General features: G+C 37.8%; 1 protein-coding gene across 1 annotated transcript in view; it reads left to right on the top strand.

Annotated features, from left to right (window-relative positions):
- The window catches only part of LOC121855299 (nucleosome-remodeling factor subunit BPTF-like), a 50969-nt gene extending 40361 nt beyond the window's left edge, over nt 1–10608 (top strand). The window contains exons 8-9 of the mRNA XM_042350178.1: nt 7326–7436; nt 8139–10608. Of these exons, the coding sequence (XP_042206112.1) occupies nt 7326–7436; nt 8139–8232 (205 nt within the window). The 3' untranslated portion in view covers nt 8233–10608. The remainder of the gene's footprint in view (nt 1–7325; nt 7437–8138) is intronic.
- Nucleotides 10609–20463: the final 9855 nt, after the last annotated feature.

Here is a 20463-nt window from a genome sequence, read left to right as displayed (position 1 = left end):
TTCGAATCCAAGTAACAGAGGTAAAGAAAACACCAGGTTCATTGAGAAGTGTATGGAGAAGGAGAACTGTCATAGGAGGTGAAGTTAGGAGTGTATTGGGGTAAGGATGAGGTGACATAACTCTACTGTAAACATGGACTCTGGATATAATGGCAAGAAGCAGACTAGAAGTAAAATAAATGATATGCTTAAGAATTTTACCAGGTGAATGGAATACTGTACATAAATTAGATGTGGAATTGAAAGTACAGTATCATCGGACAGAGCTGGTCAGTGTAGTATGTTAAGATGGTATGGAAATATTGAAGGGATGGGAAGTGACTTTATAATGTAGAGGTGAGTGTTAGGAGGGAGAGGGGAATACCAAGACACAGGTGGAAGGATAGGGTGAAGGATGTACTGTATTAAGAGTGAATTGGGAAGGACGTTTAAGAAGTATATTAGTGGTAATAGAGCTCCTCTGGTGGTAATAGAGCTGCCCTGGTGGTAATAGAGCTGCCCTGGTGGTAATAGAGCTGCCCTGGTGGTAATAGAGCTGCCCTGGTGGTAATAGAGCTGCCCTAGTGGTAATAGAGCTGCCCTAGTGGTAATAGAGCTGCCCTGGTGGTAATAGAGCTGCCCTAGTGGTAATAGAGCTGCCCTGGTGGTAATAGAGCTGCCCTGGTGGTAATAGAGCTGCCCTACTGGTAATAGAGCTGCCCTGTGGTGAGCTGCCCTGGTGGTAATAGAGCTGCCCTAGTGGTAATAGAGCTGCCCTGGTGGTAATAGAGCTGCCCTAATAGAGCTGCCCTAGTAATAGAGCTGCCCTGGTGGTAATAGAGCTGCCCTAAATAGAGCTGCCCTGGTGGTAATAGAGCTGCCCTAATATAGCAGGAAAAAATCGCTTGATGTGTTGTTAATGTTTTCATGTTTTTTTTCTTTCCATCACTCATTTCCATGACTTGATTACTCTCCTCCAGAAATTTCAATATTTTTCTTTACTTACAATATAGACAAAGTTTAGTTAATATGGTTGAAAAAAAGTTATGTTTCAGCTAGTGTATTTATTACCCATTACAGATTGTACTCTGCCCATTGTTTTGTTTTTGATTATACTCACATATTAATTTTTAGTACATAATCTATTAAAGATTATATTCCTTCTTATCTTTATGAGGTCCAGAGACATGTTCTTTCTTTTGACTGTTCCAGCTTATTTTTTTTTTTTATGGTCTATGAGTGATTTGTGAGATCTCCACATACAGAACCCCCCTGCAGAGCTACTGTACCTTGGTCAGGGGGCTGCACTTCAGAGGCAGGGACACTGACCTATATGGTACCGTACAGTGAAAATGCTGTTTAATTGGTTTGATTAAGAGCAAGAGTCGAACTTCAGATACAACCTTGTGGTATTTTATGAAGCATTAGAGCCACTGGTGACTGGGGCAGATCCCTTGTTAGGTTACATGAGTCAGTCCTCACAGTTGTCTCCTTTACAAGTTGTCAGTATGCATCTTGGTTTACTCCTGTTCATTCTTCATCATTAAACTTTTCATGCTTAGAGTTCTTAGTTGGTGTTTATAACTTTGGCAATTATTGTTTTTCACCTAGTTGTTATATGTTGTTTACATTCTATTCTTAGAATAGTTGTTACAGGGTCTTGTTTACTTAATCAATATGAGAAGTAATAGAATATAATCTTTAACAGGTTATACACTGATAAACAATAGGGGAATATAGTCAAATAATGGGGAGAATATGTAATGGGTAATATACTGTGATATCTCCGTTAGCCGGAACAATTACACCCACCTCTCGTTTTACGCGGTGGTTACGTTCTTGAAAATCACCAAGTAAATGGTAAAGGTTAGGGGAACCATCATATATCGTACAGGGTAACTCACAATAAATATTCTTTTACCTTACTCATTCATAAAGAAGAAAACAGTTAATAAAGGAAAAACAATAGTAAATACATCTTAAATAACACTTACATTGACGACTGGCGACTTCTGCTTGACAAAGGTGGCGTAAGGGAGGCTACTGAGGCGGAGGCGAGGGTACGGGCGAGTCGGTGGTTGAGGCAGGCTGTGGTTTGGAGATGTCAGCTGTTGATGGCTGAGATGCGTTGCTGTCAGATTTCTTGAAATATGAGAACAATGTCTTTTGGGTAGTTTTCATTTTCTTTTCTCTCAGGATTTCTTTGTAGCACTGCATAGCCAAAAGTACATTTCTACTCACTTTTGAACTACGATCACTATTTATATCGTCTTCGTCTATAATAGCCAAACCACGCTCAATTAAAGTGAGTGTCTCTGTCAACCGCTTTGCTGTCAGAGTTCGAACAACCTCGGGCTCCCCTTTCTTCCCTGCTTCCTAATCTTCGCGCTCTTTTTCTAAGTGAAGCAAATCTTGGGGCGAAAGTTCTTCTTTACAAGAGTCTAATAACTCCTGCATGTCTTCTAACTCCACCTCTTCAAGACCTACTATCTTTACCAAACTCACAATGTTTTCTCTGGTTTTACACAGATCACTTTCAACACTAAAAACTCTAAAGTCATTCACAAGATGCAGACACAGTTTTTTCTAAACTCCATTCATACATGAACAACTAACTTTGTCCCATGCCTCACCAACAAACATTATAGAGTCTCTAATGTTAAAAGATTTCCAGAATTCTTTAACAGTCATTTTTCCATCATCAGTAGCCTTCACTACAGCATCAAATGTTTTGTTGAGATAATAAGCCTTAGACGTACTAATCACTCCTTGATCCATAGGCTGAATGAGGGATGTCGTATTCGGTGGAAGATAGACAACTTGAATGTTTTCACAAAGATCTTAAATTGAGGGTGGATGTCCGGGGGCGTTATCCACTAACATTAATATTTTAAAAGAAAGATTCTCACTTTCACAATATTCATGTAACTCATCTTTCAGCTTTGACACAACATAGTCACAGAAAAGACTACCAGTAATCCACCCCTTGTTATTTGAAAAGTAGTGTACTGGTAAGAGATGTTTAGAATAACCCTTGAGAGCACGTTGGTTGGTACACCATCACTGGTTTTAATTTGCAGTCACCTTCAGCATTACCTCCTAACAATACGGTATAACGATCCTCAGCGGCCTTGGAGCCTGGTGCTGATTTTTCCTTGCAAGAGATATACGTTAGTGCTGGCATTCTTTTCCAAAATAGAGAAGTTTCATCCAGATTGAAAATCTGCTTTGCAGAGTAGCTTCTCTCCACAATAATACCCTTCAGAGTTCAGATGAATTCCTCGGCAGCCACGGCATCGGCAGATGCAGCCTCCCCACTCATCTTGATGTTGTGATACCCGTATCTTCGCCTGAAGTTAGCGAACCAACCAGAACTAGCACTGAATGGTTTCACTGGGCCTTCTTCATCCTTCTGTAGCTCTTCATAGATTGCACGCGCTTTTGTCTGGGCTAGGAACATGCTGACTGGTACGTTGCGCTGATTTTGATCTTCAATCCACGTACTCGGCATCCTTTCCATGTGCTCCATTATAGAGCTCTGAGCATAAGAGGTTTTTGTTGCACTTGTAGATGTCCCTGATAGAGCACTGTTCTTTATCTTCTCAGCATTGTCTTGTATGGTACGAACAGTGCTCTCACTTAAACCAAGCACGCGGCCAACCTCCGACACACGCTCTCCTCTCTGAAGGCGGGTGATCACATTTAATTTCACATCCATTGCGATTGTTTTTCGTGCCTTTTTAGCTTTAGGTGCCCCAGAGAATTGTGAAGGTACCTGAAAAATTTTCTCGGAATTTCCAGAAAATGCCCCTGATTTTCGTCTCAAACCCGGATTAAAAATCCCCCATCCCCGGAATTTTCTGTGGACTGTGAAAATTTTTTTGTAATTTTCCAGAAAATGTGCCCCTCGGAAAATAGTTCCCAAAGTCGGAATTTTCCGGAAAATTACGGCTTTGGGAACGGTTTTCCGAGAAAATTTCAATTCTGCCTATCGGAGAGTTCTGGGTTTGAGGGATTCCGGCTAACAGAGATATTACTGGACATCGACATACGGTTGATTGAAATATTTTGTAAAATATCCAATATGTAAGTTGTATGTGATATCATCATGGTGGCTAAATGGTGATTTAATATACTGTAGCACACAATGCAGGGTTGCCACCTACCTCTTCCCTCACATCCAGGCCCTAATGTGCATCCTTCCTGTTCTCACCTTTTCCTTGTGTCATCTGTGCTTAGCCACTCTGTATACTCTATATTTGTTTGTTTGTAGTCCCATAATACTTAAAGTAATTTAGCATTGGCTTTCATTTATGGTTCTGTGCATCTCAGCATCTTAAAATAGCCGATAATGGTAGACACACCCGAGCATAGAGTAAAAACAAAGATGCCCCAACAGGAACATGGTTTGGTGAAGAACTTTTGACAGTATTAAGTAAAGTTGAAGTAATTTATTAGTCATGAGGATACTGAGGTGTTCTCTTCTAGAAAGCATGTATGAATAGGAAAGCATATCTTGTGCTGGAGAGTGTGGTATTAAAGTGATACTAGCAAGAAATGGCTGAAAACATTCCTGAGCATGACAGGAAGCTTACAAGCACTGCTGCATGCTTGGCCAGACATCTAGGAATGTCAGAGGAAGCTTTCATTTACAGTGAAGAATAGTTACACAGCTTTAGATGACAGCCTGACCCCCATAATAGAGAGGGTTATGATTGATTACCATTCCACTTACTCCAGCCTGGGAGGGGGGTAAAAATAACGTTAATATAATGGATTTGATTTACTGATATAATAATTACATCTTTGAGAAAAGGGGCACAGGGTAGTTACACTGTACTTGTGCATGGAACATAAGTGAGATGAGTAGCCTTACATCAGTCAACAAGTCTCAGTGAGAGCCTTCAGCAGTTTGGGAACAATTATATTTCTGGAATGGCCTTCCCCCTCATTCCTACTAGCTGTAGGTTTACTGTACTACGAATGAAATTTCAGAAGCTTTCTGTTTGGGAATGAGTTTTTCTTCATGAATGAAACACTTACTTCTCCTTACAAATTCACCAAAAGTATTTCTGTATTCAGTATTACCTTTTCTGAACATGTTGTGCAGTGTTCTTATCAGAGGTCCAGTTATCCCTGAAAGATACAGTCTCTCTTTATTAAGAGTTAAAAAAATCACTCGCCCTAATTACATAACCAGAACACATGAGTGAGAGGTTTTGTCTACTGTTATGCAGTCACACACATGTTACTGTAGAGACAATTGTGTTTGTACCATAAAACAACATTGTTTACAATTGCTAAACATCTCAAGTTGGTTTTGAGGGCCAACACCTCCCAGTGTCCAGCCATCACCAAACAACACAGTTAATCAACCTCTCCTTTTTTTTATATATATGTGCTAAAGGGAATATTAGTGTTTACCTTATATAAGCTCTAGCGCACCTGCCCTGTACAGGACATACTGTACTGTGTTGAGATGGTCACAACACTCTGGTTTATCAATAGTTTATAGTTATATAGTGAACATGGAACAATAACAGGGTTAGCTGAACAAGAAACAATGACTTGTATTATCTTGAACACAACTTACATATGGTGAAAAATTTTCAACACACAAGGGGGTTACTACACGTGGGGTGGTGCTACATGGGGTGTGGTGCTACACGGGGGGGAGGGGGGTCCTACACAGGGGGTGGTGTTACACAGGGGGTGGTGCTACACAGGGGGTGGTGTTACACAGGGGAATGAATGAATGAAGAAAGCATGGGGGAATATTTAAGTACAGCAATATTTATCCAAGAAAGAGATAAAAACAGGAGAAATAATCAAGGTAGGAGAGAAAAGCATCTGTAAGCCAATTAAAATCAGGGAAAGTTCAATTAATGGATGCTATTTAGTGAGAAAAATTAAAATTTGGGGAGATTATAAATAAAAAGTCTTAATCAGCTTCATTACATTGTTCAGATAACAGGAAGAGTATGAGGGGAGTGTTCAAAGGTGATAATAATACGTCAAGGGAAGGTACAATACAGTAGTAAGGGAGAGTACAAGAACTGTTGATGAGTAACCTGTTAAGTTTATTGTATACATTGTGGTAATTCATATTTAGAACTATTATTAAACTACAAAATATATGTGGAAATGGGAGGTTGTAAAAAGATGGCGAATGTATAGAATTAGTATTTAAAGTGAATATACAGTACTGTATAGTATTCACAGAAAAATACATTGCATAAAAAAAGGAAACCATATTCATCGTTTTTGGCTTTGAAGACAGTATCTGAGGGAGTTGATCAGGAAGGTGATGAGGAGGAGAGTTATTAAGCATACCTGTGTGTGTCATGGGAACCTGTACAGTATAGGTGTACCAGTATGTTTTAACATGTAAACAATCCATTTGACAAACAAAATTGAACTTTCATGCTATCCAAACTCTGCAGTAGTACAGTACAGTTTTATGTTTCTGCTCTTTGGCTCTAAAACCATTGTCCAAACATGACAATTTATGCACACTCATCAGGAGTGGTAAGCCAGCCAATCAATGATAAGAAAGAGCTTCCCTGCATATCTCAGCGAATCAACAATGAGAATGAGCCCCCATGTGGACATCTGGGAATCAGCTGTGTGAACAGGATTCTAGCCACCTGGGCCTATCATGCCACTCAGTACTGTACCAACAGATCTTGCAATACTCTTGATTAAAGACCACCACAATTACTGAGTGTTAACACCACACAGTATTGTCTTATCATTGTTAACAATTACAAGCAACTTGCACCATCTTCCACATCACCCAGTACTTCTCAGCAGGTCAGTGGAGTGTACAGTACACACACACACACTCGGTGACCTCTTCTAAATTAAATCAATTACACCCTTGCTACTTGAGAGTCCAAGACATCCAAGATAATTTTTTATTATATTTATCTTACTCTATATCAGAGTGAAATGGTGAGCTACAGTGTTTTCAATATGAACATCTATGTTAAGTTACTGAGTGAATTTTTTTTTTGGGTGATTAAGATGCGAACATCAAAGAAAATAATTATTGGGTATTCTTTATTTTAGGTTGTAGTTTACATTCATAGTAAAGAATCCGTCACGTTCTCAGTCCTACTCTTACTGTATATAGCTCGGGGCTACTGAATATTCTTACTTTTTAGACCATTATTACTTAAATTGAACACAAGTACAGTAATATTATTCTGTAAAAGTTAACTTGCAGAAAAGGAAAAAGTGTACAGTGTATTCATCAAATTTCTGGTGTGTGTTATGAAGTACAGGACTACAGGGGTAAGGAGTTAAGGCTGTGACAAGTAAGGTAATAATGTGTGGTGTTACAGGGACGCTGGGGAGGAGGAGGAGGAGGAGGAGGAGCCACCAGTCCAAGGCCCCATGCCATATGAACCTGATGATGCACCGTGGAAGAGGGGAGAGTCTGGCATTAGGAAATTGTGAGTATCATTTTTTTTCCCTTTATATTTATTATCTTCATATTACCTGTCACTCTTAAGACTTAGATGATATATATATTTACCCTGGTAGTTTACTTCTCAGGCAATTGAACATGTATAGATTTAAAGACCATGGTGTATATTTGAACATTTATCATATGAATACCAAATTGATTATACTCTTAATTGTGATTATTTTATTTTTTGTGAAGAGAAGCTGAAATTATTACTAGATGAAGGAAAATCAAACCATGGTTATTCAGTATATATTTCATTGCCTTTAGTTTCATCTAGTGGTGAAGAATATATTCTACCTGTATATTTTCAGACATGCATTCTGTAGTGTTCTGTCCTTGGGTCTGGGACTCTCCAGTACTATAACACCGCTGAAAAATATGACACACAAACAAACCTTAACCTTACTTTACCTAAGGATCATAAGTGATTGCTAGGAAAGGTTAGGTTGGTATGTGTGTCATCTGGTGTAAATGCTCCAGTGATGTAGCTTCCAAGCCCCAGGGGAAGAACACTACATCTGCGTGCATCTCAGAATTATATACTGAGAGAACTTGAACCTTCACTAATGTTCCCTGGTAGCTTTCTGTAATAGGATTTTACTCTTGAATAGATGGTCTTTGTGTCTCCAGCGCTATACTGTATCATTATTATACTTTATTAACTTAACCTCCTGATTGGTTTCAGCTTTGGATACTTGAACACTATAAAGAGTCGCTTGATAGGTGGCGTAGAAGACAAGCTGCTTGCTGGTGTTCAGGAGGGCCAGAGTACCTCCTGAGGCTGGGGTAGGCCTCATGCTCTTGCACTAACAACAAATTATTTATATCTATGAAATAAGAAATTTGTGTCAAATATAAGACATTAAGATACAGATGGATTATTTATAGTTTTGTCTAAGAAGTTTCTGAGCTCTTTTAAGAATTATTGGCCAGTTTAAAAAAATAACTTTATTTAATATCCAATCATTCAGAATTATTGTTATTGAATCATGTTTGTTGTGGGTATTGTGCTTATTGGTGACTCTTGTCATGACTAAAAGCAAATAACTATAATAATTTTTTAATATATACATTATTTTAAACACAAGAAACAAAGGTTAATATCTCACATAAGGGAAGTGCAGTAAACCCTCCATTTCCACAGATTACAAATTTGTTCTTTTAATATACTGTACGATGACAGACCAACGTAAACTGTAATTAACATGTTTACTCCACCCTTCACTATACCACAGATGATACAAGAACTGTGACCAAAAAAAGTGAAGTAATGATATAATTTCTTTGGGCAAGTTTTCTGTACTACAAAGAAAAACACAGATGAATATAGAATTAATAAGCTTATAATTAAGTCTACTGTAACATAAAGTAGAATAATATGTAGAAAAAATAATGAAAATCATCTTAAGCAACAAAGGACATGCCAGTGAGGCTGTCCCTGGGACCAGAGGACGGTTGGTAGATGACTGTAGCAGATGTGAGGGTTCAGCTGAGAGTGTTGACTGTGTGTAGGAGAGAGATACTGTCCCCCATTTCTCAACACTTGGCTCTTTACACTACAGTACCTTTATCATATGTACAGTATATCCTCTTGTAGAATCCACCACAGTACAGGGTCAGTGATATAACAGCACAAACACAGGAAGATGCGAGTGACAGTACAACAAAGGCTTACCGGTAGTATACAAAACAACGTAAAGACAACGAGCACAAACTAAACTTAATTGTGGCTTCCTTTCCTGTTTGTGAACCAGATTGTATTACCCAGTGATGAGGAAGAGTTTTTTGCCCCCTATACCAACCTTCTTATACATCTGGCATAATCCACAAGTTCAATGACCTTAGTATAACGAGGTCATTAGTTTTTATTGTTGTTGAATACAGTATAGCTGACTGACAGCAAAAATTTGGGGCCTAAAATATACTCCATTATTTTAGCAGATTCCTTATTCATGTCCTCATAAGTGTTCAGGAGATGTTACCCCTATGGAGATTGAGGGTTTACTGTATATTTAGTATATCAATTCTAAAACAGTGTTCTTGTGCTATAAATGTTTGTCAGTATTAGCTGTAACAGACTTCAAGCTATGCTCTTTGACATTCAACATAAAATATGTAATTGTGTTTGATTGTTTTCAACTTACTAACCCTAGTAGATACTGTACTAACTTTACTAACAATCCCAGAGGCAGATGACTGCTTAATGGGGCCCAGTCCTAAGAGGTTGCAATCTAACTTAATTCAATAATTAGGATTGGAGCTCAGGTTAGGCTCATTTATTAAAGCCTATGAGGACTGAGGCCCATTTCACCTGCAACAAATAGACATAGCAAACATTGATGATGTCATTCAAAACCTCAACTATACAGTATTAAGGACATGACACCATGCAGTTGGACTAACCACTGTGTCACGTTAATGCTGTTCTATGAGAATGATGATGCTTGCACAATATTTTCTACTCTGTTATGATGACTAAGATAGATCCCTGTGACTCATCTGCTTACTTCATCTATTTATGGCAGTTTATGATTAATCATCTTGTAAACCTAATGGTAATGGTATAATCATATTAAGAAATTGATGTTCTGATCTCTTGCATCTTTGTGAGGATCAAGTAAGAGTTACCCAAAAGTTGGGTCAGTATTGAAGTAAATTCTTGTCTGTCAGTGAGTGAGTGAGTTAGCAAATCAGTGAGTGACTATTGGTATGGTCTGCTGGGCACCTATAAACAAACTAACCTATACAATCCTTTATAATTTATTTCACTCAAGTAAGATTTAGAAAACTATAATGTGATGTGATCTTAAGAGAATTTGAAGCAGTTTTACACCAGTTAACAGTTTATGTTTCAGCATTTGTGATCATTGAACAGGTATTAAACTAACGAGAAATAGATACCAATACTTTACTAATACTGTACAGGTTCTACAACGAAACACTGAAATCCTAACCATCATTTTTTTGCATTGTTTAATTTAGAATTTTGTAATATTGTGACAGTTGAATACAGTCTAGAATCCCATTACAGGAGAAATTTGAAATGTTGCTATAATGGGACAGTCAGAATAGGTGAACAATCAAGTTTTTCTCCACTGTGGGCAACTTAAGCTGTACTTACATCACTGCTATTAAATAAAGCACTGCTCACACCACCTCAGTATCAGTGCATGCCTCTTGCTCCACCTCACTCTGCCTGTAGCACAGTGAATAGTGTACTACATAATACATCCATTGTACAGTACCATATGTTGATGCATATAGGCCACACTTATTTACACAAAAAAAAGACAAATTTGGAGGTGTGGCTTACTATCAGATACAAACAAGAGCTCTTACCAGGCTAGAGTTACTACATCTTATGGCTTGCTAATGTGGGCTGGTAAACTAAAGTTGTGTGAGTGATGACTCGCCAGAAACTAAAGGCCGTCGTAGAGTAAACAAAGCTTACTGGTAATGGTGCCATACAAATTAATAATTTTGCTTACCAGGTAATATACAAACACACTGTATGCATGTGTGTGTATGTTGTGTGTTTGTATTAAGCAAAGATATGAATTTGTACAATATATTAATAATTTTGTTTAATACAAATCATGCTTGAGGAGATATTAATAATCAGAGATTACAAACGGTGATGCCAAATATAGAATAATGACTTACACTACAGACTACAGCACAGTACTATACAGTGATCCTTGAATAGTTTTTTGTCAGTTTTATATTATAACTCATTCTTGATCAGTGCCATCAGTTGTCACAACAATTTTACATTTAGTGCAGTTTAATAACAAATAGCACAGGGTATTCTTCCTAGCAGCTGTGTGTGTGTTGCCTCATGGTAGCATCCTTCTGTGCATATACCATGACTGGGTATTAATTGTATTTCAACTGAATTATTTTACAAAATACCATGTGTTTATATATTGTGTAGCACTAAAAGTATTGTTCACTGGTGTGTGTTAACTAACATTTATTATTATTTTTGTATTTAAAAGCAATTTTTCTTGCATTTTTTCTAGAAGAATTTTTTCAAAGAACTACCATAAGATAGTTCCTGTAATGTTTGAGTATCTAGTTTATAGCATAAAACAAATTTCTGAAGTTTGTCTAAAAAAAAATTTCAGTCAGGATCACATCTCGTATGTACAGTACTGTATTTCTACATTAAATTGATTTTTGTTTAGTTTGTCTTTGTTTAACATGACTTTTTAAAGAAGGCAATAATCGTGCTGTAGGAGGATGTTTGTGTTGAGACACCTTCATTTCTCTGAAGTGTTGTATTAAACAAAAATATTAATTTTGACTATATTAATATTTATAGCTTGTGCACATTTTGGGTGACTTGTATTTAGGGATGCACCAGATAGTAAACTTCACTATCCGCTGCTTCCCGCTAGTATTATTCAATTATTCACTATAGTCTATACGGCGGAAAACCCAGATCTCGAGAATCGATATTACGTGTGACTGATGCTAGATTAAGATGTCTAAAACGATTACAGTAACTCGTTCAAAAAGTTTTCCCAAATTAGTAAATCCTTCAATACTGTAAACGTAAGCCTCAGTCAGCACGTGAAGCTGGAAAGCCTAATTGCTGCTCTGACATGATTGTTCCGTGGTCATCATACATCAGCCACAACTCAGCACACCAGGATCACCCACACTAGTTTCCAGTCACTCGCCGCTTTTTCTCACCTCGATGGAAGATAAGTGCTGCCTCCAATATAATTCTGCAGTGAAGTGTGTTTTGGGTTTAGTTACACAGTCTATGGGTATTAATTTAGAAAGGATTATGTTGTTAGGGGTTTTGGAGGTGTTTACATCAACTAATGACTTAGTTCGAGGATTGTCCCTTGTGTTGGTTGCATTCTGAGTGACACAAACATTGCATAGTTCAGCAGTTAAGTTAAATTTCTAGATTGGGGTAATTGACCCACACACACACACACAGTACTGTAGGTAAAGAGTTTATTGTGTGTTTTGTGCTCATTAACAGGACATCAGGGAATCCTTATGGGGTCCAGCTGGGGGATTTTGGGCGGAGTTGTTCAATGTTACCGTAGCCATACTATGGTCCCATTACCCCCAGGTACTCACCCGGAGGTAATTAATACACTCGGAGGAATAAAAGGGACATCCCCATTAATTAATTATTCTCATTGACTTTGTTCACTTTGAATTAATGTCTACGCTTCACTGCATCTCCCTTTCTTATTAGTGATTCATTTGAGTTGCTTGACTATACAAATGATTTGGATTTGTGTGGAGGTCTGTCTCTGTTATGTTGTCAGAAGAGGCAACAGATTAAGGTGTACAGAGTGTTGGGTTGTGGGTTAACTCTCTCAATGTACTTTTAATAATCACACACAGTGCCCATTGCACTCAAGCTGTTGCCTTTTCAACCATATTGATCATAGTGTTTGTGGAATTTTTTTAAATTTAAGGGAAGGTATATTTAATAGTGAATATAGCTTGAGGCTGTTTGTGAAGTGATTTTCCAGAAAGGGACTATTAGACACCCCTAATCTATCCAGGACAAGAATCCACATTTGGCCTTCACCATCTACAATACAAAACTCCCCAGAAAAGTTTTGACAGTGACGTAGTGAGGAGGAGAGACAGAACCTTTGAGTGAATCTCCCTGAACCTGTGCATAAATTGACGAAGGATGAAGCCAATGAATCAACCTGTCCTTGTTGTGTTCCTTCTGGACACTTAAAAGCTAACTGAAATTACATCAGCGTGAACATCAGTTAAACTGGATTGGACCCCTAATGGAAGTTAAACATTCTTCTGTGATCAGTAAAAATCTCACTGACTTTACAAGATCATCAGAATATGATTGGTGTAGCAGGAAATAGTCCCAACCATATCACTGAATCATGGAATTACTTATTTGGCAATACATTTTCATATGGAAACCTTTGGTCCGAGAACCTAAGTAAGAGCAATAAATCTCTCCGACAGTCAAACACAAGAGAACTGAATCTGGAATTACAACACATAAAGGTCATTTAAGCCACCATGATTTACTCACCTCTCGCTCCTCCACCAAGTGAAACAAGCAGTGAGTGTGTTAATGAGAACAGTGATAATGGATGGGAATTTCATAAGTCAGGATCAAGTAACTCGATATCACTCCCTCCTCCCTCTAGGATGCTAAGGTCTACTGGATCATGGAGGTTCATCCTGACTCAACATTATTATGGCCATCATCAAGAAACAAACAAATGGATCAGTCTCCTGTATACTCGCCAGCAAATATCTCAAGCCGTCTCTCCCTTTAAGTTACCATATTACCAAGTAGTTATCCTTTGGGAGCTCGGTACAGTGTGGAACTAAACAAGAATTGCATTTTAATTTCTTCTGTTGTGAGATTCTCAAGAGGAGTACTGTACTGTACTGTACTCATTGGTTATTCAGTTTGTTTGTCATGACGGCTGGTTGGTTGTTTGTTTGCTCGGGTGATACCTCAAGCATATTATTAGCTAGGAAGCTGAAATTTATATATCAGAATGACCAAATATTTTGTAAATTTTTTAAAACTTATTTACACATTGGCTTGTACTGTACACCTCCCTTCTTCCATTCCATTTCCAGGTGTCACTACTTGTTTGAGATTTCATATACAATGGAATTTTGCAGAATGATGCATTATTCCATCCTTGGAATTTGTTCCCAGAGCCTGGAGAAAATTTTGGAGAGATTTTCCTGAATTTTTTCTCAAAATTTTCAGAAAATTTTCCTTTTCTCATTCTCGGATTTTGTTCCTAGACCTGGGAAATTTTTTTGGAGAGAGTTAACGTAATTTTTCTCAGAACATTCCAGAAAATGCGCCTGATTTTCAACCTTGGAAAATCGTTCTCAAACCCGGAATTAAGATAATTTTTCACCACTGGTCGGCTCGTTAGCCGCTTGGGCGATTGGTCACGTCTCTGTTACTCACTGTTGGCAAGTACTGGGCATGCACCGGCTCCTGAATGTACCTGAACCCGCTCCAGTGTTGGTCAGGTCTTGTCTTGAAAGAGCTCACACTCGGTGCCGTCACAACACTTTCTGGTAGATTGTTCCAAGAGTTTACAACCCTCACTCCGAAAAAGTTTGCCCTCACAGTTTTCTGGACTTGTGGCTTCTTCAATCTTGAGCTGGAGAGTTCTGGCTAAGAGGGATTCCAGCTAATAGAGATATTAGTGTTTAGTGTGATAAAAAAAAATATGCCCCTGGGAAATGGCAGTGATTTAGCTAATGGCTTCCTTGGGATGTTCTCGGAGGTTGGCGGGTAGTAAGGTTGGTACAGTGAGTGAGACCTGTGACCGAGAGTGGGATTGCTTAATGGCTTCATAGATAAGCATGATTTATAAGATTACAATGAGATGAAGAGCTAATATAGATCTGTGTAGTGAAGAGTGACTCGGGTAACTGCATTCAAACACCTACAGTAGTTCTAGAATAGTGAAGGTGATGAGTGTACAGACTATTGTTCTCTAAAACATTCTGCACTCTTGTTTCATTTGTTACTGTGCATTATTTGACAAGGAAATTATAATTGAAATATAAAGAATAACAAGATCTTTTGTGTTGAAAATGAACATAACAAGAAGTTTTCGTTTCATATGGACGCCATCCTGGTGTTTAACTTCCTGCTTAGTCCACGCTTGGTATGTAGATTTTGTGGCACACACTTTCCATACACTCCAACAGGTTAGTAAGTCATTCCTTAATTGTTTCTTTTTTTTTAATACATTTCAACACTGCTCCTCACATTTTTCAAGGAAAGTTTAGTTAACAGATGAAGTAAAAATAATGATTATTTTGGGTTATATGTGAATTTTATAGTAGCATTCTTGGGAACAATATGCGACCCATCTTGACCACAAGCTCAGTTGATTTATACTCTATGGTGTGTATAGGAACATAACCCCTTGCCTTAGGAAGGGTAGCTGTGCTGTTGCCTTAGCTGAAAGTCTGACATCCTCTGTTTTCAGTCTACTATCTCTCTAGAGTCTAGATAAAGGCACTTGCACAGCAGGTACACACAAATGTGAAACTCAAGGAGTAAAAACGAATGAACCAACTCATTCAAGAGTTTATTTTTAAGTTACAAATAGTAATAGTGTAGTAGTTGTGGAGTGTTGGAGGGAGTGCTGGAGTTGTGGGATGTCAGCGAGGCACCACTTTGAATCATGGCAAGTTGGGGAGCCAGTACTGGAGTCTTAAGGATGTCGGCAACTCTGGTGCTGGAATTATGGCCACGGAATCCTGGGAAGAGTTTATGTTTGGGTGAGGAAAGTGCATCTGAAGTAGTGTGTATCCTTATGGTCAAAAGTCAATAGCTGTGCAGGAAGGAGTGTGCTCGAGCTGAGCTGTCTGGATCAGCACTGGTAAACTAGCACACTAAAGCACTACAGTGGTATTTATAGTTTTCTCTGTACATACATGTACTGTGCTACAGGTATTCAGTATAAATATTCATGTGTATACAGGAACACTATACTTCGCTATTTGCAGCCCTGAAATTCACAACCCCGCTTATCTGCAAATTGTATTTTAAGACCCGTATTCGATATTCGCAAAGCATACCACGCTTATTTGCAAATAAAAATGACAATATCCTACAGTAATATTATCTTCAGAAGCCAGAAATGACTAGAGAGTAAATGAATTAACAACATTTGGTTGATGTCAATGTTTGTGGTGAGTCGAGCTCTCTTTGGGGAAGATGAGCTGTAAGTGTTGGTCTCTTGTCTTCACCACACAATGGGCTATCAGGATATAACCCCATATTTACTCCTTGATTATACAGTAAATATGCATGAGGTCGTGGCACATCTTGGAAGTATAGATGGCAAGACAAGGTTTAAGAAAGAACCTTCGTAAAGAAAAAAGAATCTTCATAATGGTTTACTGTTTTGCAGTTGAATGACGTACTTAGATTATGATTGGATGGTGATACAAAATTCTCTTGATTGCAGTTTCCGCCGGCTCTTTGGTGATGATGAGACAGGTTCAGGAACTAGCCCCAAGAAGAACTTGCTCGGCCTGGGGCGTCCATGAATGTTACTGTGGATCCAGTGTAGATGGTGCTGAGTTTGGGGCAGCGTACCACTTGAAACTCACAAGAGAACGACATGATGGCAGTTCAAGTTCTTGTTCTTTCTTACCACCAGATCAGACTAGTGAGAGAGAACAGTCTCCTAGTACACCTGTTAAGGAAGATCTTTTGTTCAGTAAAGATAGTATTAAAATGAGTCCTTTATGTAGAATGTCGTTTGAAGGTCTTCCATCATCCTGTCACAGCTGCAGTCTTTTAAAAAGAGAATTTCATCTTTGTAAAGCTAGAGAACATTTTCTTGGTAAAAGTATTAAGAAATGTTCATTGACCAGTAGAGCTAGAGAACTTTCCCCAGTTAGTAGTGTTGGAAAACATTCTGTAGACAAAATTAGAGAATGTATCCAAGTTAGTGGCATTAGAAGGCATTCTGTAGATGGTAGTGTTGGAAAGTGGTCTCACTATACATTTCATAATTTTGTAGAATATCCCCTAGATAGTGATCTTGAAGAGCATTTGATAGATAGAAATGGTAGAGTAAGTTCTTCAGCTGGTGGAAAATGTTCTTTAGAAAGAAATGTTAGAGGACATTCTATAGAAGGTAATATAGTAGACTGTTCCTTTGATGGCCATTTTCAGAGATGCTCCCTAGACAGCCATGCTGGAGGAAGCTCTCACAACAGTTTTAGGTGTTGGCAACACAGGCGTCTCAATTCCCTGCATGCTGATGGCTGCCACAGGCATGACTCAAAATCAGGAAGATTACTAGGAACTAAAAATGATATTTTTCAAGGACAACTCCAGTGCCTGCCAGTTTTGCCAAGGGATATGTGGAAAGGAGATTCCCCATCTACATCCCACTATAGCCACAAAATAGGTTTATCAAATAAAGAGAGTTCTATAAACTGGAAATATCATGATTGTGATGACTTTCTTATGCCCCACTTTGTGTTTACCAAATTTTACAGATCATGTTTTAGCCATAATTTCATGCATTAAAAGAGCATTTGGCTATTTGTGTGAAACGTTATTGTTAATACTTTATCTTATAAAAGACTGTTAATTTAGATTTAATATCAGACTTGTGTACATTAGTTCTCTTTGCTTGTCTTTTGTATATAATTTAGAATATGTCATAGTTATATATCAGCCCGGGTGGAAAAGTGTACAGCGTCATTGATCACAGTGTATGGCAGGTCGATGACTAGCTTCGTGTATCCCAGGGCCTTCCTACCCAAGTTTACAGGAGGATCTGTTAAGGATACTGAACTTTTAAAGGATAAAATCCTCATTTTTGACCACACTTTTGCAAGTCTTAATTAAGAGAAATAATGTAATTACAACAGGCAGGATGTTATACCAAAGTTATAGTTCATACTTATACATATAAGATAAATTCATGTATATGAGTAGAGTGATATATTTTGTAATGATTAGAATCCATATTGAGAGAACTTTATTGATTGATATTTTAACAAAGGTTAAGGAGAATATCAGCAAACAGCTATATTTTGGTGACATGTTTTTGAAAAATAAAAACTATGAGAAAGATTCTTGTCAAATGTTGTACAGTGAAAAGTAATGATGTGATAAATATTTGTTATGAAATGTGTATCTATATAAGCATACTTTTTGTCATCATGTGTATCTTCATAGGAATACTTTTAGTCAATAGACTTCTACTAATATCAGAACTATAAAGCCACCCTGGTCATAGCTTATGCAAGTTGGAGGAAAGATAATGGTTTAAAGTGCCACTCCGTCTCGTGTCATACTGTCCTTATACACTACGCATGGGAGAGACAGATTTTGTCTATATCGATAGTTATGGTTCGTTACCACTTTCTGGACGTGTTTGTGTACGGTCACTGAAGCTCCTAATATCAATGATCTGATTTTTTAAAGTTTGCCTCTTGGTAAATAATATTAAGGAGGAAGGGAATCTGAACTTTAATCTCTGAGAATGTACAATAGTTTGGTGGAAAGACATGCAAACAGATTTTTAAAGGGGTTGTATCTAAGGTTGAAAGTTTATACAATGCTGCTTTTGCAACCTGTGTGTGTGTGTGTGCTGCGTGTGTGTTCAAAGGAATCGTTTATCGAGTGTCCATGGGTACAAAAATTCATAAGCCTTTGGAAGATACAAAACTCCCCAACACATAAAATTTTGTGTAGTATATTTAAGGTCAAAGGTTCATAGTTATCATGAACACTGATTCATAAGCTCATATCCATATTAGAGACCACTTCGTAACACTGTACAGAAACATACATAAACACGGGCTCCAAAAATGTTATTACACACTACACTACCCCTGATATAACCCCTATTGTTATAAAAGCTCTGTGGTGAGAGGTATTATGTAAAAAAAATAAGTGAAATATGTCCTACAAGAATAAAAAAAAATGTAAAGAACTAAAGTGAACAAGGGGAGTATAAATTGAGAAAGTCTGATTAGGCATGTGTGTGAAGTAACTAGATTGACCAATAATATATGAATAAGCTGAGTGGATTTTAAATGGTTGATAAATTGATGGTATAATAAAACTTGCCTATTGAAAAGATGTGTTAGTTTTAAAGCAATAATCAAGGCGTGAGATATGTGGTACAATAGTGGAGTGGTGAATGGCGGCCAAGTGGAGTGGTGAATGACGGCCAAGTGGAGTGGTGAATGACGGCCAAGTGGAGTGGTGAATGACGGCCAAGTGGAGTGATGAGTGGAGTTCAAGTGGAGTGATGAGTGGAGTTCAAGTGGAGTGGTGAATGGAGGCCAAGTGGAGTGGTGAATGAAGACCAAGTGGTGTGATGAGTGGAAGTCAAAAGGAGTGTTGAATAGAGGTCAAGTGGAGTGATGAATGCAAAAAAAAGCCCCGTATGTCCAGGTATAAGTTAGAAAACCCCAAATTTTAATGGTACTGTATAAGATAGCCTCTTGGATGTGGTTATATGACTTGGTAATAATTTCATTCTGTGAATATTTGTGATTTGTATACAGATAAGAGTAAGGTTTGTGAGCAACATGCAGTAGCTTGAAAATCATAATAGGTTTATCTTTGTGATGGTTCATGCACAATTTGTCCTCATTTATTTAACCAAAGTTTACCCAGACATAAGAAAAAGTTGAAGTACATATCATTACTACCTCAAACAGAAACATGGCTTTCATTTTTTATAGCGTTTTATAATGATACAGTATATACAGCGTGTCTTGAAAGTCCTCGTAAATATATTGTTGACTGTAACGGAACCGCCTCCACAAACCTTGGGGTAGGTTGTAGGGGCCAAACAGGATGGTATTGACCACTGTATGACACATTAACTTGAGAGAATTGTACAATCTGTGACTAAGTAAAATTTCATTCAAACATCGCCATTCTTGACAGTATTCACATTCTTGTTAATTTGTTTTCATTCCACTTGTGTAAGATATTGAGAATAATTTCTGGCCAGTTTACTTAAAGAAATATATGAATTTATTTGTCTACTTTGTGATGCTTATTTTATTGTTGTTGCACTTTCTCTCTGTCATTTAACATTTGGGTTTCTGCACAATAACTCTTAACACATTCTAACTTGACCCAAATTTACTTGAAAATTTTCTTTATTGATACACATAACTTCATTGACTTAATAGTTCTCTTTGTCTTAAGGTAATCAGCCTTGATCTTACATACATCATCAGACATCCAGTGAAAGCTTAAGGGACATAAGGCAGTAACACCTCTCTTGCTAGGACTAATTATCTCAGCACCCAGACTGGGGTACAAAGGGCACTACCCTTACAACCCCATGCCAAAAATCAATATAATCATGTGTTAATCTTTCAGATGGAATCAAGAATCCTCTCATCATTATTAGATACAGTACAGTACTGTCTTTTATAATTACAAGAAAGTAAAAAATATATATTAATTGTTTCAGGGTATATACTGTGCTGTATTACAGTACTAATTTAAA

Source organism: Homarus americanus, unplaced genomic scaffold, assembly GCF_018991925.1.
Source record: "Homarus americanus isolate GMGI-L3 unplaced genomic scaffold, GMGI_Hamer_2.0 scaffold57511, whole genome shotgun sequence".
Classification (NCBI taxonomy): domain Eukaryota; kingdom Metazoa; phylum Arthropoda; class Malacostraca; order Decapoda; family Nephropidae; genus Homarus; species Homarus americanus.
Note: the sequence above shows the minus strand (reverse complement) of the source record. Positions and strands in the feature narration are given on the sequence as shown.